Source organism: Ammospiza nelsoni, chromosome 5 (assembly GCF_027579445.1).
Source record: "Ammospiza nelsoni isolate bAmmNel1 chromosome 5, bAmmNel1.pri, whole genome shotgun sequence".
Lineage (NCBI taxonomy): Eukaryota > Metazoa > Chordata > Aves > Passeriformes > Passerellidae > Ammospiza > Ammospiza nelsoni.
The window spans coordinates 15,906,061-15,925,669 of record NC_080637.1 but is presented as its reverse complement, the minus strand read 5'-3'; the positions used below and the strand labels follow the sequence as shown (position 1 = coordinate 15,925,669).

Here is a 19,609-nt window from a genome sequence, read left to right as displayed (position 1 = left end):
CTTATCATCTGAAAAGGTGAAAAGTAGCTCAAAAACAGGGAAAGCATCCTGGGGAAGTAAGACTTGGTAATTGCCATTGGCAATTACCTGCAGGAAAAAGAAACCAGTCTAGAAAAATAACTGGCATGAGAGAACAGAAAACATCACGTGTTGGCTATTCTGGGTGAAATATAGAAATTAACAGCATCTATTGGCTGCTGAAGTGGTAATGTCCTACACTTCCTTATTTCTGTCTAATATGACTTAAATTTTTATCCAAAACAAAACTTCTCTCTCCAAGAATTTTGCATACTGCACAGACTTTTCCTTTCCTAAACAGGATGAACCCTTCACACAAACTTTCTAAGAGATCTTGAACCCTCACCCAGGACAGTTTCCTCCAACATCTGGGAAGGTCTGGCCCATTATGACATCTGTCCAATAAGCTGGATACTGGTAGTAATATAAACATTTGTAAATGTGCACATAAATAATCCATCATAATTACATTTTCTGTGATTAAACTGGAAAGCTTCATTAGTGAGAAGTTTGCAGTAGCCTGTAACAGTATACACATATTTGGTTGCTGCCATACTATTGATTGTTCCCAGGAATTGGTAATAGCTCAATATATATTTCTATAAATATACACACACACACATATATATATTTGAGTTATAAATCATACATATAGTTGCTAGCCCTGATTTTTGTCACAATATGTAATAAAGTAGAGATTTAGAGTAAAAAACCTCCATGCCCTAGAGTCTTAGAGAAGCCTATGAAGTCAGTAATAACCTCTAAATACCTACACATTGGGTAACTCTAGGTTTTGATAGCAAGTGTGAGTCTGAAAAAAATGCTTTAGAAGCTCTCTAGCAAAGTCAACTCGTGTAGAAAAGCAGAACAATATCTGGATGCTACTGCTCTTTTAAAATGAGCTATAAAAGTCTGTCAGACAAGGCAACATTGGTGTTTCAATGACAGTAATCACTACACTTCTTATTGCACTGCAAACCCTAGGAGAATTGACCCCATAGTGAACACCATCATCAGTGATGTATCTCACAGGTTACCAAAAAAACTTACCCATTTCAGTTTTTCTACAGCATTTTATCCTCTATGAAGTGTAATGGAAGTGTTGGAACTGAACTCTTAGGGATTGACAACTGAAATTGAAAGACTTAGCATTTCAAAAAGCTTAGCTGATACCATGAAACTGCTACAAGACAGCAGCACCCAGTGTTTTGTTGCATCATCTTACAGCATCAGCCACTACAGCAAATGAAAAATTTCAGTTTGCTCCTCAGAATGCTCACCTGTAAGAAACGTTCTGATAAAAAGCACTTTAACACCCAAGTGTTTAGTATTCAGTATTTAGTTCTGGTGAGACTGAACAGAATGTGAGTAGTGTTTAGAAAAGAAGGATGGTACATCAGGCTAGCAAGGCGTGGCAGAATGTTGGATTTCTAATTCAAAACTGCTTGTGCAGTAAAGCGGATGTTTCCCCTAATCCCAGGATTGGAGGTAGATTAGGGAGCCTCCTCGTAGCTGTTTTATATAATACCATTTATTCCCAGACCTACAGGTATGCTGCAAAATCCCCCTCTGGGACAAAGTGACCAAAAATTTATTTCAGAGCAGAGCTAGAGATTGCCAGTCACTGTTTCTAGCTACCTGAATTCAGTCTAGTGTTAGATCTAAGGAATTTAATCTGAGTTAAAAACTAGAAACGGCAAAAAGCGTGTGTGGAACCCTGTTATATTTACATGGGGAAACACCAGTACTTAACAGGACAAAAATAACCCTTCTACATCTATGTTAATCATGGTAAATCTCCTTACAACCCTTTGAACATTGCTAGAGTTCAAGCATGTTATTTAATTGTTACTAAACACATTAAATCCCAACCACACACTTTCAATCTGGATCTCACCAGTTGTGCTGATGGAGCTAGACACTGGGAGCTGTCCCCAGGGCAGGCAGCTTCCACCCTTGCCAGACTCCCAAATCCTACAGAAAGCTAAGATGTTAACTTTGTCCCAAGGTAAACCCACTATATGACACTACTAACAAAAGGTCAGGAGTCTGAAAGCATCAGATATTCTTATCATCATAGACACTGAAGAGATTTTAGTCGTCACCATTAAAACCAGCAGCAAATGGCAGTGCTGTGAAAGCATGGAACAGCTCCATCACTTATGATAAAGCAAGGACAAACAAAGAATATTGTCTGACCAACAAGCAGTGACGGACGAAGAACCTGAAATGGAATTCCCTGTTTTTTCCTGCTTACGCTTGCTCTGGAATTTACATACTCCTCTGAAGACATGGTCACAGTTCATAGCTGTAACTAGATAGAGCTTAACTGTGCATTATTTGTTCCTGTGCTTCTTCTAATCCATGATTCTCCTTCTCCAGGGCATATGTTTTTTCCATCAGTGACTTGAGCACCATGGAGACTGCCAAAGAACTTATCATAAATCTACCCAAAAGATTTCAGATAAAACATTACCTTTTGATCCCAGACATTGTGAGATATTCTCCTTCTCTGCATGTCAAATGCTTGGCAAAGTGCTTATTAAAGCCATCACTCTAGCAGCTCCACTTTATTAATTCTCCTTTCTTCCTTGAGTCACCTCTTAAGGTCATGTCATCTTTCATGCTTGGATTTCTACACTTCACTTGGGAATCCCAAAACTCACTGCTTAGGAGGATTACTCTAAGGATTTTATGAAGAAGAACCTAAAAATGTCCTTTGTCAAAATGGATCCCAGTATTCTTGTTGTCCATAGCTCTTCCAGAGCTGAGCAACAACTGGTGATTTGTCAATTTAATGGCTTTCCCTTGTGGTCAGGCCTCTTGCTTGTTTGCATGAATCTTCCATAGAGCAAAAAAAGATTTTCTAATAGGAATATTGGTGTCATAAAAAGCCAAAAGGCAGACAGAATCACTAAACATTAAGTATCTTTACTTAGTGCATATCCTTCCCTCCTCTCTGCCCATTTTATACAGGCATTTGGTAGAGTGGAGAAGTGAAATGCATAAATACAAACCCCACATTTTCAATATCACCTTTCTCCAGGTAAGTCTGCACGCATCAAAACAAAGAAGTGACCTGTCATTTTCAGAGCCAGTCATGCCAATTTCCCTTTAAAAACTTTAACACAGCTTTGGCAGTTAAACAAAAGTTTTTTGCTTTGTTTTGTTTCCATCATTCCTTTGTGCTTCCCTTTGCTCTTCCAAAGACAGAGCTCCTGCCCCAGTACTCAGACTAAGCAGAGCTTCAGAGGACCAGTTTTTGAGCCTCTTTGCGTGTGCCTACAGGCCAGGGAGCAGTGTGCTCACAGGGCTCCTGCTCTGCTGATAAGAAACAAGCCAACTCTGATCCAGAGACAGGGGAGGGAAGGGAGAGTCTGAACCAGCATTCTCCCTCAGACAGTTAATATTCACTGGTACTCTTCTCCTCACCTGAGCAGCAAGAGTTTCATATAGAGCGATCTCTTTAATGTGATGAGGAAGATGGATTTACAAAGCACATCATATTTTATAAAGTCTTCTTCCTCTGTGCAAACTGTTCCAGCCTCCTCTCTCACCATTCCTGTCATGTCCTACTTGGAGTGGGTGAGGTTAGAAATAACTAAGATGCCATTGCTAAGGTTTGTACAAAACCATGATGCTGACTACCAATTAGTAACCTTACATTTACATTTAGTGCTTTCAGTGGAGCTTTTTTCATGTTGTAATAGACACAGACCTGGATCATTTCCCCTTCATTAGGGAAGGATTTTAAATTACACTTCCTGAAAACATAGCTTACTGATACAGACCCCCTTCTCAAAACATCAAGTGGAAAGTTTTCTATTGCTAGATACACTTAAAAGTTCAGCTTAAAAGCAATGAAAAATACTGCTCCTCTATGAATTTTCAGAAATTTCAGAGAATAAAAATGCCAGAAGTGTTGCAAAACCCACCTAAAATAAACAGAGCTGCAAAAATGTTGTCATTACTGCAGGAATGGTTTTCACTCTGTGGTTTTGGCAGAAGTGAAACAGTCTATAAATGTTGAAATAACGTCTGGCTTAGGAATAGCAGCAGGCTCTTCCAAGGCTTTTGTGTTACTAAGCTGAGCAGGGAAATGCAGGTTCCACATGGGGCTCCCAAAATCTCTGTCCCAGTTACACAAAAGGGAGAGGCACAACAGTGCTGACCTTGCCCTGCCTGGGTTATCACACCATCTCTGCAATTAACGAAGCCAAGCTGGGCACCCAAAAAAAGGCAGAAATAGGCACAGCCCACACACATAACACAGTGTGTAGGTGGGATCTGTTCAAGGCTCCACAGCAGCTCCAACAATACATCCCTCTGAGCACTGTGCTGCATTTTCTGTGGTCCATCAGCCTCATGAAAGGCAGTGTGACAATACAGGACCCTGCAGCATTTGGGCATCTTCACGTACAGCACCATCCCCTCCATCACCACATGCATCCTTTGTGCAGTGACATGGGCAGACTGCACAAACCAGGCTCAGATCAGTGATCAGCCTGCTGCTGGACTGGCATGGAGTCACATCCTGTCCCTCTGCCCTGGTCTCAGGAACCTCATGCTCTGGGAAGCCAAGCAGAGAGTGAGCAAAAGCCCAATCTGTCTCTTCTACCAGTCAGAGCAGAGTCCCTGAAGATGAGAAATGGAGATCTGAGTGCTCATTAGTCTGTATTGAGGCTTCCTGACCCTCAAACAACTGATCACAACTGCCTCTTCCAACAGCATTTCCAGGAAAATGAAGTCAGAGTTTTGGAGGGTTGTTAGTATTTTTTTTTGCCCAGGAAGGCTAGAAATGAACTCAACATACATATTGAGTATGAGAACTCAATGTACACATTGAGTATCTTTGGGTATAAACAAAACCTTTCCTACATCTCTTAAGAAACTTTCTGTAGTTTTGAGAAGTCTCCCAATCAGAAGTCAGACCTAGAAAAACTTTAAAATTTGTTAGGAAGCAAATGAGAGCAGCTCTAATAAAGAGACAGCACTATAGCACAGCCTGGACTCATATATTTTTACTGTGTCACCTCTGGGTGCCCAGGATAAACATTAAAGATTTCCCAAAAGTCACCACAGGCAAACCAGTCTTCATCAGAGGAACTCTACAATCTCAAAAGAGACATGTAAATCTCCCAGAGATACATTCTTAGTGCTAAGGAGTCCGGGATTTTAAACTGAAAAAAAGGAAGTTTAGAGGAAGGACTAAAGGATGTGAGAAACCCAGGGTAAGCTCCAGTACCACAGCACCCTCAGCACTCACCAGCACCAGCACACTTTATTTCACAGCCCTGGTGCAGCATCAGGATCACCTGGCCAAGGGCTGACCATGTAGCAAGGAATGGCCATTATGGCCCACAGCTGGGATTTGTGTCTCTCAGATAAACACCGAGCTGCTTATTCTCTTGCCAGGGTCTCCACCTGCTATGTAAACCAGCTCAAATCAGCTCTAGATTCTGCTTCAAGATTTCTGAACCTCAGGTTCAGACTACAGGCTGCTGTATCAGTAAGAAAACAGCAAAATCAATGCAGTGAACCTATTCTTCTGCTCCTCTCTAGCTCTGCTACTGCAGCTGGTGTGACCCTCATATCAGGAGAAATTAAACAGAAGGTGTCCCGACACAGTTGGTGACTGGACTCTGGCCCAGCTTCACTGCCTATTTGTTGCACAAAATGACTGGGACTGTTTGAGAAGGTATTAGCATTTCTGCACAGAACTGGACTCTTCAGCACAGGTCTTTTGCTGGTCAGCACACACTTGGCCTCTGAGGTTTAACACTTTCTAACGTGCCAGTTCTGCCTGGGAATCATGCATGGTTTTCTAGAGCTCTATTTCCATGAGGTCAGTATTCTTCTAGGTTGTTCTTAGAAAGAAGCATCAGGTCATTTATATCAGAAAGTGAAGTGTGAACCAGAGAAAATACTGTGGAGTTAGTCACATAAGTGGTTCAAAAAGGCACAAGGATGAACAGCGTGCCAGAGCAGAAATTTCAATGGGAAAGCAACATAATTCCAACTTCTTTTGTCATGTGGTGTAAACATCATGACTGAGAGCACTGATTTGGTGAGACCTTAAAGTCTCCTGCCACAGACTGCTGTGTGGTGTGGAATGCACAAACCCTTGTGGGAGAGGATTCTATTTCCTTCTAGTACTCCTCATCCTCATGTGAGGTTCCTTTGATTTACCAGCTCATGACTAACCCTCTTCTCTAAGAGTCATCAGGTTTATTCACTCTCAGCTGGTGCTACCAACTCCTCTTTCCTGAGCTGCTGAATTCCACATTGCAAAAGGCCTGAACACCCTTGAATTAGAATTAGCTAATACTTCATGTAAACCACAGGATGCATGTGTGCTTACAAAGCACCTTGTGGCACCAGGACAAGAGCACTGATATCTCCAAAACTGCCCTCTATAAGCAGGCACAGGACATAACAGGAAGCAAGGTGTTTACCTCAAACAAAAAAGATGCAAAAGCAGAAAGATTGTTTTGTTGGTTGTTTTGTCTTTCAAATGCAACAACAGCAGGTACAATTTTATTTTTTGTTAAGATACTAGGTTTTGAACTGGAAACACTAAAATCACTACTAATCTTAGCATATCAATCTAACTGCCCTGGGTCAGTAGTTGCCTTCCAAAACTGAGCCCTTAACTAGCCCAAGGCAGTGTTCACTTGTATTAAAAACTAGGTTATAATAACAGGAAGTCCTTTAGAAATAAATGATTCTGATTGTCCCAGCTCCAAGAAAAGCTTTTTCCAACCACATGCACTGGAAACTCCAGCAGACTAAGCCCTTTGCACTCTTCATTCAGCTGCTGTTCCAAGATTTCTTCTGAAGGAACCCACACCAGACCAGTACCACAAACTCAACAGGCACATTTTCAGCATTCCTATAATAAGGCTCAGAATGAGCCATTAGATCAAGAGATTAGGACCATTCCCACGCAGACAGGAAAAGCAACTTTAGCCCCTTTAGCTGGGAGAATCAGATGATCCCTGCCCCTTGCTTAAGACATTATCCAAGATCCCATTCTCTGCATGCCTCACCCTCCTGTCAATCCACAGCTTAAATCCCTTGCATTTCCAGATACATTTCATTTGCATTTACAGCTCTGCACGAGCTAAGCAATTCCTCTCCATCTTCACATCTCTGGGTGTTTAGATTACCTCTTTGCTAAAGAAGACATTCATCTAGCATCTCAAATGTAGATATTTTCCTTGGAGACAACAGCTTCTCTCCATACCTACTTGCTCTGGATATCCCCAACAGCTCATAGAGGCTACAGTGAGGTTTGGGATGTTTTTCACTGAATGTGCTACTCGGCCAAAATGCACCCATTGCTGCTGCCTACTAACAGTTGAATGGAGTTTAGAGAAAAACTTTAGCACCTCAAATTACAGACCCACACTGACCTGCACCTGTGTAATGTACGTGTACATCATACATGAGATAGAGCTGAAAGGAAATTTCTCCTCCTTGAACCTCCTGCCTGATGACATCAATACAAATAAAAGTCAGAATCAAGCTGATAACAAGTAGAACCACAGCACATTAAAAAGCAAATGCATGAAACTTCATATATTTCCCTCACTAACTAGCAATTGCTTTGGTTTTTGCATGCCCAGCTGGAGGAAATGGAGTACGTGGACATGGCAAACAATATGCAAATTCACTATCATAGCAAGGTGCCCTTAAGGGATTCCATAGTTAAAAATAGTATGGGAATACTGCAGAGCAACTAGCCTTCCTAAAAACACCTACTGTATGGAAATACTGCAGACCAACTAGCCTTCCTAAAAACACCTACTGCAGCAACAGGATTTAAAAAAAAATAATGGCCAGGCTTTCTTCCAAGGGCGAACTGAAGTGAACAAACTGCACATTTCAAGAATGTTTTTTCTGCAGACCATTAGTTCAGTTTTGGGAAGAAAACAATAATGAAGCATTTCTAGTATCAAAAATCCCAAACCAACTCAAAAGAGAAGGAAAAAGGAAAAGTAAGAACTCAGGAGCCATACGCAAAAGCTGAACTCCATCTTCACTCCAACTGACAAACATGGTGACCTATTTCATCCCAAAATTTTGAACGGAAAGTGGCCAAATAAGGGATAAGCTTCATTTAACTTATTTCTCAACCAGTTTATGACTCTTACTCTTGTTTTTATGGACAAAGGTACAAGCAATTTGTCAGGACAATGCTGTTATTACACCTACAGCTAACATCAGGCTGTGGTGAAGAGGTGAGGGCTGGAGACGCTCCTGGCTGACTCAAGGCACCCAGCTGAACCACCCCACTGGCCTGAACCCCCAAACATCTGCTCAAAGTTTATAGAAAGGGGTAAACTTTATCCTATTTATTCTTCCCCTTGAAGTTCACTGCAAAGCTCTGTGCAAAGGAAAATTCAGCTACAAGTAACAGTTGATCAGAAGGTTTTCAAATAACAGCAGGATCCTGAAGACTACCAATATTCACAATATTCAAACATTTAGTTACTGTAAGAACATTTAGTTCTTACAGTAACTAAATGTGTGCCCCATTTAGTTACTGTAAGAACATACTAAGAAGGAGAATGGATCAACCAGCCATGGAAGTGCCTGGGAGCTCTACCATGTTTTTACATCAAAAAGCACATCCCACTTCAAATCAGAAATCAGTTCTGCTAAGTCCTGCTGCTTCTGGTGTACATTAGATTGCATCAAGAAATCACAGGTGTCCAACCTAGCCTAAACACAGCTGTGTAACAGGGGCTTAAGCAAAGTATCTTTGGGGATGGAAGGAGTACATGGTAACTCTGTACCAAATAGTTAAATAAAATTCAAGTAAATCACTGAAACTAACATGGCAAGTCAAACAGATCTTTCAGTTTTTACTTGACATTCCAACCATGATACCTCTTCCACGTATCAGTGGAAGCTGACAGCAGCTTGTTATAAATTCGTGCCCAGTCTCCTTTATCAGGCCTCCCTCTGATACACATCAGGGGGAAAACATATCAAAGAAGTATTGCCAAGTGAAAAACAAGACCCAGAAAATTAATGACAAATCCTTGAGAACAAGCTGAAGATAAAAACCTGAGTCTTGTCATTGGATTATAGCCTAGAAATTGGACAGAATCTATAGTCTTGTTATTTCTACTCCTTAGAAAATATCTGACAAGCTTTGAAGACATAAAAACAAACCTCATACTCTGAAGTTCAACACCAAAATATTAAAATGGCCATTTTGGGAAGTAACTGAGCAAGAATTCTCATTAGTTTATTAGAGAGATCTCTACTTGTATCAAGTTATTTTGTTTGCTGTTTTTCTGTTTTTAACTATCCTGTCTTAAAAATCAACAGTTCAGACCTGCTGAGATAAAATCCCCAAAATCTTGCAGCTTCCCCTCGCCATGAATGACAACTTTTTCTCATTATACAAACATATGCACACATATATAAGCATCAACCCCAAAAAAAGCACTTTAAAGCTCCAGACATCCTTCTCTGTATTTCCTACACCACTTACCAATAATACACATCATGTTAAGAGACACAAGTTTTAAGGTGCATTATTTGTTGAAACAGCTGCCACGACAATGAACTTGTCTCCCCTTCATAAATGTCTTCTTAGCAACTACTACTGGAAAGCAAAACACCCATTGCAGGCACATGAAGGTTGACTTAGTTCTAAGACAACCTGCAGATGTCAACATCAAGACTTCATCTACGCAGCTTTTGTCACACAGTGAGTATGTTGTGAGGAATGTAATGAGGAAAAAAATACCCAAGTGACCCAGAAACCCTGGGAATGCTTTCAAGTTCTTCTTAGGGAAGCATAAACCCACATGCTATCTGCACATCAGCACACCTCAAAATTCTGATGCCAACTCCTACTGTTAGAGAAACGTTATTTCAGAAGTCCAAAGCTATTCCTCTCCACAGAGCATTTTATACTTACGTAAGAAGTGTTTTTCCAGTAAGGCTATTTCCAGGTGACCTTTGATCTCATTCAGTCTGTCAGACTCTGTTCTGTTAAAATCCTGGACTCCTGAAGCCATGATGGTGGTCCCTGGACCAGCCTATAAGAAAGCCAGAACATACTGAAAGTTCAGAAGCATTTTTTTTTGTGTGTGTGCGTGTCATTTAAGTACATCAACTGATTTCTGGGGCAGTAAAGAAACAAGCATGTATTAACAACTCTACATGCCTCTTTCAGCATCAGATTACCAAAATAAGTGAATGAAAGCTAATCGAATGTGAATTTACAGAACACACTTCTGCAAACCTTGGGAAGCCACAGAAAACAAGTATTTCCCACCACCACCCTCACCAGTTCTACTGCATCATCATTTAATCCCTTCTTCTGCTGACTGAAAAGCCGTATTTATACTACTCCTCTCCTCTTCCCATAGAATGAATGGTCAATGCTACACGCTAAACATAACATAATTTAAACATAATCTTGACATAAAATTGTGAGACCAGCAAAAGTAATAGTTTTCTAGATAATCACTGAGCTACTGGGAAACACATATTGTATATTTTAATATCTATCTATGGAATGTATCATTTTTAAGATCTCTCAGCAAGGAAGGGGCTCCCCACTCCCCCACAACAGTAACTCTCCCAGTTACTGCAGAAGGATGTTGTTGGTGCCCAGGAGCTCACTCTGGCAGGCCAGAAGAGCAGGAAATCAGAAGATTGCATGCCTCAACAGATTTTACCAGCACCCCTTGAATGAACTCAGCAGAATACTGAAAATACTGCAGAAAGCAGGAATTAAAAAGCAATTTGATTATTTAGGGAGACCACTGGCAATGTCCACCTCCATGAATTAAACACGGAAAAACCCCAGGCCACAGAGCAGAAGGCAGGTGATGCCTTCTTTCTCTCATCAAGTGGGCATTTTCAGACAGCAGGGAAAAGGGTGGGTGAGGGCATCTCCTGGGTAATGGTTGCTAAGTGCTTGTGTACAGGCCCCACCAGGTATGAAAAATCTGTCAATGAGAATTGCAGGAGTTTCTCTAGCAGTTTATACTCAAAACCAAAGGGGTAGATTACAGAAACCTGCCTCTCAAAAACAATCTCAAGACAAAAAAGGAATTTATTTACGTATTCTGACTATTTCCCACTCCTTGTCTGAACCCTGCAAACATACAGGAACTGCATTCCTTTCAATCAAACATGGTTAAATGTATTCCTTGCATACATTTAACCATGACAGCTTAAATTACATACATATATAAATTCAAGTAATGTACAGAAGACATTAAATTCAGATATTTTCTATGTTTTAGGAAAGATGTGCAGAAAGCTTACTGACAGCAAAGTACTTTCACAATTGGGATTGATTTGTACTTTCAAGATAAAACAGTGTGGAAATAGCTATTAAACATCTGTTTTCTTGTTTGAAACTGAGTTTAAGAACAGATCCTGAGTTTAAGCCTCAGAATCTGTCTGTGCAGGCATATCAGCAATCTGTAGGCAGTCACTGCCCAGCATTCACCTAGCACCAGCTCCCCACCTGGGCTTGCTGAACACAGAGCCAAGCAGAGATGGATGCTATTTCCAGTCCACCAGGCAGCACCACCCACACACACTCTGCCAGTGCTGCTGGCCCTGACGAGGAGCAGGAGCTGTTAGCTCAGCAGCAGCCCTGGGCTACTTCCCATCTTGGAGCTGGCAGGAATCACAGCACAGCAGAGAGGGACAGGGCCCAGGGCAGGACTCACACCGGGAGCTGCAGCACAGCATCCTCCTCGCCATGCCCACATTTCCCCACCACTGCTGCCTTTAGACAGGAGGTGCAGTGAGAGATGCCATCTGCAGCTGCTCCAGACACTGCAGAAGATTATCAGAGACTCTTTTCAGATGAGCACAGGATGCAAACTGACCTCTCTGTTGATCTCTTATCTACAGAGCTGGGCTGTGTTTATTTACACTGCAAGACTTAGTGCTATCACTTGCCAGACATTTGGAGAGCCCCAAGGAGGATGGTGTGGCTGAAGCTGAAAAGCAGCACCCTTACAACATGGGCAGGCACAAGGGAAGTGTTATTAATGTTAATGCATGGCTTTCTGCATTGTACACCCACATCTAGCACATAGGGACAATCTCTGCTCCCAGCACGTACGATTTCACAGGGAGCTGTCTGAAGAAACAGTGCCACTGCTCAAATATTTTATTGATAAATAAATAAAATCACATACAGGACAAAGAGAAAGGTGATGTACTCAGAAGGAATGGGCCTGAACTGGGCATCAGCCCCGTGCTTAGACAGCAGCTGCTCCCCATCCCTGGTGAGGGGGGACAGGAAAAGAAAGGGGCTAGCAAGTACCTAAGCATATTTAAGTCCTCATCCTCACTGAAGGTACTCAAGATATTTTACCCAAAGATGTGCTACATTTCAGAAATATGCCTAGAGAACCAGGTCTGCTTTTGCTTCTTCAGAGCTGTTGAGTGAATAATTGAAGCCCAGGATACCTTAAGTGTGCCTCTAAGGAAGAAGGAAAGAGCAAGAGGTGCACAGCACTGGGGAGACTGATACCAGTTAACATGACTCATTCTTAGAGTTTCCAAATACGTTTATCTGCTAAAGCATTGGACCTAAGCAGCCTGACATCCACAGATAGATTAAAACTCAAAAGGTACACGTTTTTAAACTAGCAACAAAAGGTTAAAATGACCTTCTAACTTAGAGAGGAGAAAAAAAGAGAAAGAAAATTCACTGAGTTAAAACGTAAGGCTGCTCACTAGAATACTAGGAGCAAGATAATGTAACTAACATGTAATAATAAAATGGCTTATTAAGATACACAGTGACACAAATTTGGTGGTGCACTCAATTTCCAAAATTAACATCACCACAACATTTTATAAGTACCATTTAGAAACACACAGAAAAATTGAGGATGCCCAAGACAGTGATATAGAAAACATTTAAACAGATGTCTCTGTCACTGAAGCTTTTCCCCACACCAACACATCTAAGAAAACAAGAAATAATGCCTCTACATTTGCTGAAGGTCAACTGCTTGCCTCTGAATTCAAAAAAGTCCCTGTGTCTGAAGCTAGCATATCTGGCTCAATTCACAAGTTAACAAAATCCTTGTATTAATTCCAGTTTTATCTGGGTAAAGGTTTCTCTTCTCTGCTGCCTCTGTTTGACAGCTCTGGGACTCAGGCTGGATTACCTACACTGCCCTGTACAGATGTCCTTTCCAGTTTCTGACTTACAGTAAAAGCCTTGAAGGCTTCCACAGATTTCTGCTTTTCCTTCTGCCTCTCTAGCTGTGACAGTATTTGACACAAGAGCCCTCTTAAAAGGTTGGCAATCGTTATTACTTAGCCAAGACCATGAGAAGAAGGCAGTGGTGCCTAGGAACACAGAAATGCCCGAGGTGAACACACAGACAGAGGGGTTAAAGGAACATTTCTGATGACAACAGACTGCCTGCAACCCATCAGCAGAGCTCAGGGCTGCTTGTCCAAGCCACATCCAGCTCCAGATCCAAAACCCGCATCTCCTCACAAAAACATTTTTCAAGCCATCTGCAGTTCAGGCTTTTCATAGCAGCATTTCCCAGCCCTCCCTCTCCAAAACCCCTCCATGCTGCAAGCCCTGGGATTTTGTTCTGTGCGCTGCCACTGCTGCTGTACAGCCACAGAAAGGGTCCCAGTCACTTCCCAGCTAAATGGATCTGTCCCCTCCACTTGCAGCACAGCACCTCTTCAGTATCACACAGAAACACAACTGCCCAACTCTGTGCTTCTAATTTCCTTCCACAACATCATATGTATGCGGATGACTTTTGTCTAGGAATATCTCACAAAATGGTGAAGTTTCCTTGGAGAGGAGCAGCTCTCAAACACGAAGGATGGGGAGCAGTGAGGACACAATATGCCAGTGCCAGGGGCAAAATCCTCCACTCAAGTCACTCCTCAGAGCCCAGAAAGTGGCTGGGACACAACACAGGAAAGAGACAGTTTAAAATAGAAATTTTTAACTTGCATTCATTTGAGGAAAAAAGAGAAAGGGAGAAATCTTCAGCAAAACAACAAACTACACAGCTTGTCTTGTGAAGTTCTAGCCTCCTGAGTTTTTTTCATCTGACACTTCATGTGCATTTACTCACTTCAAATTATGAAAGGGCTCCCCATGAATGATGCAATTACCTGCTGTAAGAAAAGGAAAAACTCAACAATGTTGCATAAGAATGCAAGCATCTGCATGAATAGTTAATTCTTAGTAGCTATTCATGGAAGCATACCCATACTGGCATGTTCCTAAACCACAGCTATATTCTACATAAATTTTTAAAAACCTAGTGCTAGCCAGGTTCAGAGGCTTTAACTTCTTAACTGTAATGTTTGCATCGTGCTTTATACCTTCCAATCCCCATACATGAGATGACCAACAGAGCAGCACTTGAGGTTTTAATTGACATGTGTCAGGGAAAACCATGCTATACTGCAAGAGCAATAAAGTAATGTTTTCTGTACCACAATAACTCAGATTTAATCCTAGCACGCTGGCAGGGAACTTGCATAAGTAGATTAGACTGCTTCCCGTACAATGTGCCAGATACAAGAGAGCTTTACCAGCAATTCTCACTGCCAGGTTAGTGCCAGCTTACAGGTTTAAACACAGTTTGTTCTTTCTCTGCTCTGTGAAGGGGATGTGATCTGTCTGCAACATGTTCATTCATACACCTGCATGTAGAACAGGATCTTGTCTCCCCTTCTGTACAAACAGGAAGGGTAGCACTGAATAAAGAGGACTTTAATTACTGAGCAAGCAACATTGCCTCAATTTCTAATGTCACAACAAATCACATGCTAATTATTTTGGAATGGACCAGGTTCCTCCCTCTACCTATTTTGCAATTGTGGTGATTTTACAAAACAATGCAGAAAGAGCAGTGCTGCATGGAGTGTCTAATACCCTTGCCTTAAAAAATACCAAACAACCAGAAATCTAGGAAGCCATTCAGGAATTGAAAGAGATATTTAGCAGAGAGTTAAATCTGTTAACCAGTACTGCTGTCTTGGCAATGATCTGATCACAGCATCCAAACACCCACAGGGACCTAAGAAAGCATCTCCTATTCAAGGCATATCTGGTAGCTGGGGCACTTAAATGAGAGGGGGAAACCCACACAAGCAAGCAGCCAGCCTGTAAGTTGAATCCAAACTAGTTCAAAAACTCTTTTTTCAACAAAAACTCTCAGAAATCACTGAGAATTCAAAGGAAAATATAAATCCTTCCACCTCCAGAGTCCCTGGACCAGGAGCTAGCTGAGTGCTTTACCCAGGTTAGGATGTTTATTATTGAAGTAAATAGGTACAGCTCAGTTTAAAGATAAAGAATAGGAAATGACCTTATCTGGCCATCCTTTCTGTCTTTTCACAGGGTATGAATTTTACATGTGTGACTTCAATAAGGCATGTGAAGTGTTGGGACTAAGTGCCACTGAGCAATCTGTGGCCTGGGACTGAGCATTCACTTCATTTGCTGCAAGTGCAACAGAGGATGCTGCTCCTCCTGGCAGATGGTCAGGGCTCTGCAATCACAAGCTTTTATCACAAGGCTTTTTACTCTGCAACCTCCATTTGTATCAAGCTTTTGCACTCGTTTGTCAAGTTCAGATACATACCAAAAGAAGAGGCACATTTTTAAGAGCACTGTAAACCCATGAAGGGTTCTTCACTAATAGATGCACTGTGCTGTTCTAATAGACAGAGATCTTTTCTTGATGCCTCCAAAATGAATAATACACCAGACAGGGGCAGAGGAGGGAAGCAGAGAGAGGCAGAGATGAAGTCTTTGTCTAGGGAATAGCTGACAGTGAAGATGCAGATAAGGGGACTAGGACCCTAGATTTGGGTGCTTATGTTCAGTTCCAAGCCACCAGCCTTGCTCTTTCAAGACCATGAGTTCTGTACCCAGATTTCAATAGAAACCATGAAGGAACCGAAGTGGATCTACAGATACATTGTAGATCCCGTGTGAAAAGGATCCTACAGATCCTTTTCAGATAGATGTGCTTTTGTTCCTTCTGATCTACAGGATCTACAGTAGATCTGTAGATCATGTAGATCAGAAGGAACAGAAGCACATCTATCTGAAAAGACATGTAGCCTAACTTCCATTTACACAGAAGACTTGCATTGGTTTTTGTGTGCTTTCAATGGTTTCCCAAAGGTATTAAACAGGAAGAAACCAGTAAGATTTGGTTTTCCCATGATCAGTGTAATACAAATATAATACTAAGTTGCTTACAAAGCCTATAAAAGAAAAACACCCTGCACAAGCAATTTAAGTTATGAGTTTTAGACACTGAATTAAAACCATTTCAGGCACAACTCAACTATATAATCTCAATAAGAAACAGACAAATAATTCAGAATTGCACTGTTTACACAACCTCAGACACACTACTTTAATATTGATTTAAGTATATAAGCATTACTTTCTTTACTCTTGGCACCTCTGCAGCACAGGGGTTATTTCTTCTCCCTTCATTTGAGGGATGGGCAGCAGCACTGAGTGCACAGATGCCTGTGAGGGCCAACTGTTAATCTCCCAAAATTCCCATCTGAAATTTATCCCTTATACGTCAGACCTTTTTCCTCATCCCAATTTGCTTATTTTGCTCATATCTGTAACACAGCCACTACTCTTAGACTGTTCCAGCATCACCCTGGGTTTGGAGCTCCCAAACATCAGGAGCAGAGCAAAACAAGGTTGATGCCATTTCTGCTTTCCTCTCTTTCTCCCCAATTTTAAACAGCTGCCCTCAGCTGTATCCAAGGACTTGGACCCAAGGACCACAACAGCCTAGTGCAGAACGTAATAGCCAGAGAGCAAATGCTTCTCCCAGCTCCCTTCTCAGCACACAGAGCTCAACCTTTTGAGAAAACAGAGACCATCACTGCAGATGTGCAGCTGATAAGGCTTTATTACTATTCAAAACTACAAGTTTACCTTGCTGCGCCCTCAGCTGCCCTCCATACCACCCAGGAGCTACTACTCCCCTGAAGAAATACAGAAAATAGTACCTGGAGTTTAAGGCAGATCTTTCTGTAGCCTCTAGCTCTGCCATCCAGACACTTCTAATTAAATACAAAAGGCATATGTACCAACACCAAACATAAAGCCTGAAGTTTAATGAAAATAAGCCAGTATTTACCTACAAAAAACTCACAAAATACCACATTGGAAGGACAGCATCAAAGATTAGTCCCAGTATTCACAATACTTACATCTTAACAAATGACAAATGTCACAGACATATTTTATGAAAAATCATTTCATTCGGATCTTTTCTCCTAAGAAGCTGAGAAGCTTCAGCTTCTCCATGTTTTGCTGCTTTGGAATGTGATTTGGAGAATTGTTTACCCAGCATGTGAAATTGTTTTTACTAGATGACCAACGACAGCCACCTGTGTCGAGGCTGTGAGCAGTCACAAGATTTTATTATCATTCCATTCCTTGCTAGCCTTCTGATTAAATCCTTCTTCTATTATTTTAACATAGTTTTAATATATCCTTTTGTTTTAATATAATATATATCATAAAATAATAAATCAGCCTTCTGAAACATGGAATCAAGATTCTCATCTCTTCCCATGTTGGAGTTACCTGCAAATTCCACATCTGGTGACCTCAAGTGAGGAACATTACCACAGATACATGTCTTCAGTAGAATAAGAGCAAAGGAATAGCATTTAACAGATTTCCTTGTCTGAGAAGCTTGAGGATTTTCATATAACAGACTTTACGTGACCAAAACATGCTCTGTCATTACCACCTGTTTGCTCCATGATCATAGGAAAAACATTCTGGCAGAAAAGCTCTCTATAAGCAGGACTGTATGTAGTACCATGAAAGCCCACTTCAATTTAAAAAAGATAAGAGCTACAGAACTAGATACAAGCTGCCAGCCCCAAAGGAGATGCACAAGCATATACAGTTTAAAATCTTTTAGTTTACAGCTTCCTGTGAGCAAGCCCCATGCTCCTACCCATGAGCCTTCAGACAACAGTCTGATTACATTTTGGGGATAAAAACTGCACAGGAAGCTTTCAAAGGGTGATAGAAGTTCTGAATTCCAAGCACCTTCCACAATACAGTTATATAGACAAAGCTAAAGTAATACTGTGGCACTCCAAGCTCATGGATCTACAGCCATTTCTTAACACTTAAAGAAGGATTTTTTTTACTTTTTTAACAAATATTTAACTTTTCCTTAAGTAATGTCTTTGAAAAACGTAGGTGCGTTTTGGTGCTTCTGCTTATAAGCACCAAAATGTTTTAGCAGCCCCTTCACAGGTTTAAACCAGCTCTAACTGCATGGAAGCACTACTGGTTATAACACTGCAGGAGAAAGAGCTGGTGTGAACCTCTAACACCAATGAAGCAACCAGAAGTCTTATCCTTAAAGTCCTGGATAGTGTCATTTGAGCAGATCTGAGCTCCTCAGGCTGAAAAGTTGCCTTTTCTCTTTCAAATGTTCATTAGTAATTCAACAAAACAAATAAAAAACAGAGAGCATCCAGAAGCACATCCAAAGTTAACAAACCTGTCAGCTCACAATATCTAAAATTAGAAGTACGCACAGGGAACTGTAGTATTGAGAAATTAATTGATCTTCCCACAAAATGAAGGCCTAATACTGGAAAGTTACTTCCTAGCCCATAATCTTCAAGTTTTACAACCATTATATAAGGATAAAGAATTAGTAATTTCTGTTATTTTTCTGCCTGAAAAGTAAATAACATAATATAATATAATGATACTAATTTGAGTACTTACAGGGTCTCTCAACTCTTCATTATCTCGAGCAGACGTTCGAGGTATCTTCACTGGGATTTCATCTCCACATTCAGTGTCTGAAGCATTTGGAGACTCTGCTAAATCAAGGAACTCATCTCTCTTGTGACCTCTGAACCTTATTTTGTCCAACTTCTTTAGCATGTTCAGCACTGCACTTTTCTGCTTTACCTTAACATGACGGTTGGAGTCTCTGCAAGATCAAGAAATCAAGAGTATTTTAGAAAGCTTGCAATAAATCTAAAGACACACATTCTTATCACTAACTACTCCCAACCATCTTTCAAGTGCCTTCCTGCCACTTGAGGAAAAACATGCTTAGCTTCTTAACAGGAGTTTTTTCCACAGTGTAACAGATGCATGGTTTAGTTTGCAGTAGTTGATCATTTACCTTCTTCCCAGACTATCATGGCCCCTCTCTCATGGCAGTTTTTAAAGCAAGTCAGAATAGGCAGAAAGGAACAACCTGCACTCCAGAGAAAGATTAGGAAGTCAGTTCCTAATAGGTTACTAGAAACAAAAAAAAAGTTTAGCTGATAAGTCAATATTCTTCAATTTGTGATGCTTCTAATCAAAGACATCCACCAAGAAAATCTACCAAGCTTCACAACCAAGTTTTAAATTCCCAGGCAAACTAAAGTCAAAGAGTAAGGATGTTATCCTATCTCACTACGACCTCAGGCTAACAAAACAAAGTACTATGGGTTTACTGAAAAAAGCCACAGATCCAAGCAGAAGATTTCATAAAAAATTAGACAGCTGAAACAGACCATA

General features: G+C 41.0%; 1 protein-coding gene across 3 annotated transcripts in view; it reads right to left on the bottom strand.

The window, feature by feature from the left end:
• Window positions 1-19,609, bottom strand: part of GRAMD4 (GRAM domain containing 4) — a 73,954-nt gene that overhangs the window by 30,885 nt on the left and 23,460 nt on the right. For 2 of the 3 annotated variants that reach the window (XM_059472133.1, XM_059472132.1), the window contains exons 2-3: window positions 18,818-19,028; window positions 9,959-10,079 (exon numbers count right to left, since the gene is read on the bottom strand). In XM_059472133.1, the coding sequence (XP_059328116.1) occupies window positions 9,959-10,079; window positions 18,818-19,028 (332 nt within the window). The remainder of the gene's footprint in view (window positions 1-9,958; window positions 10,080-18,817; window positions 19,029-19,609) is intronic. The other variant, XM_059472134.1, reaches the window with a different exon arrangement.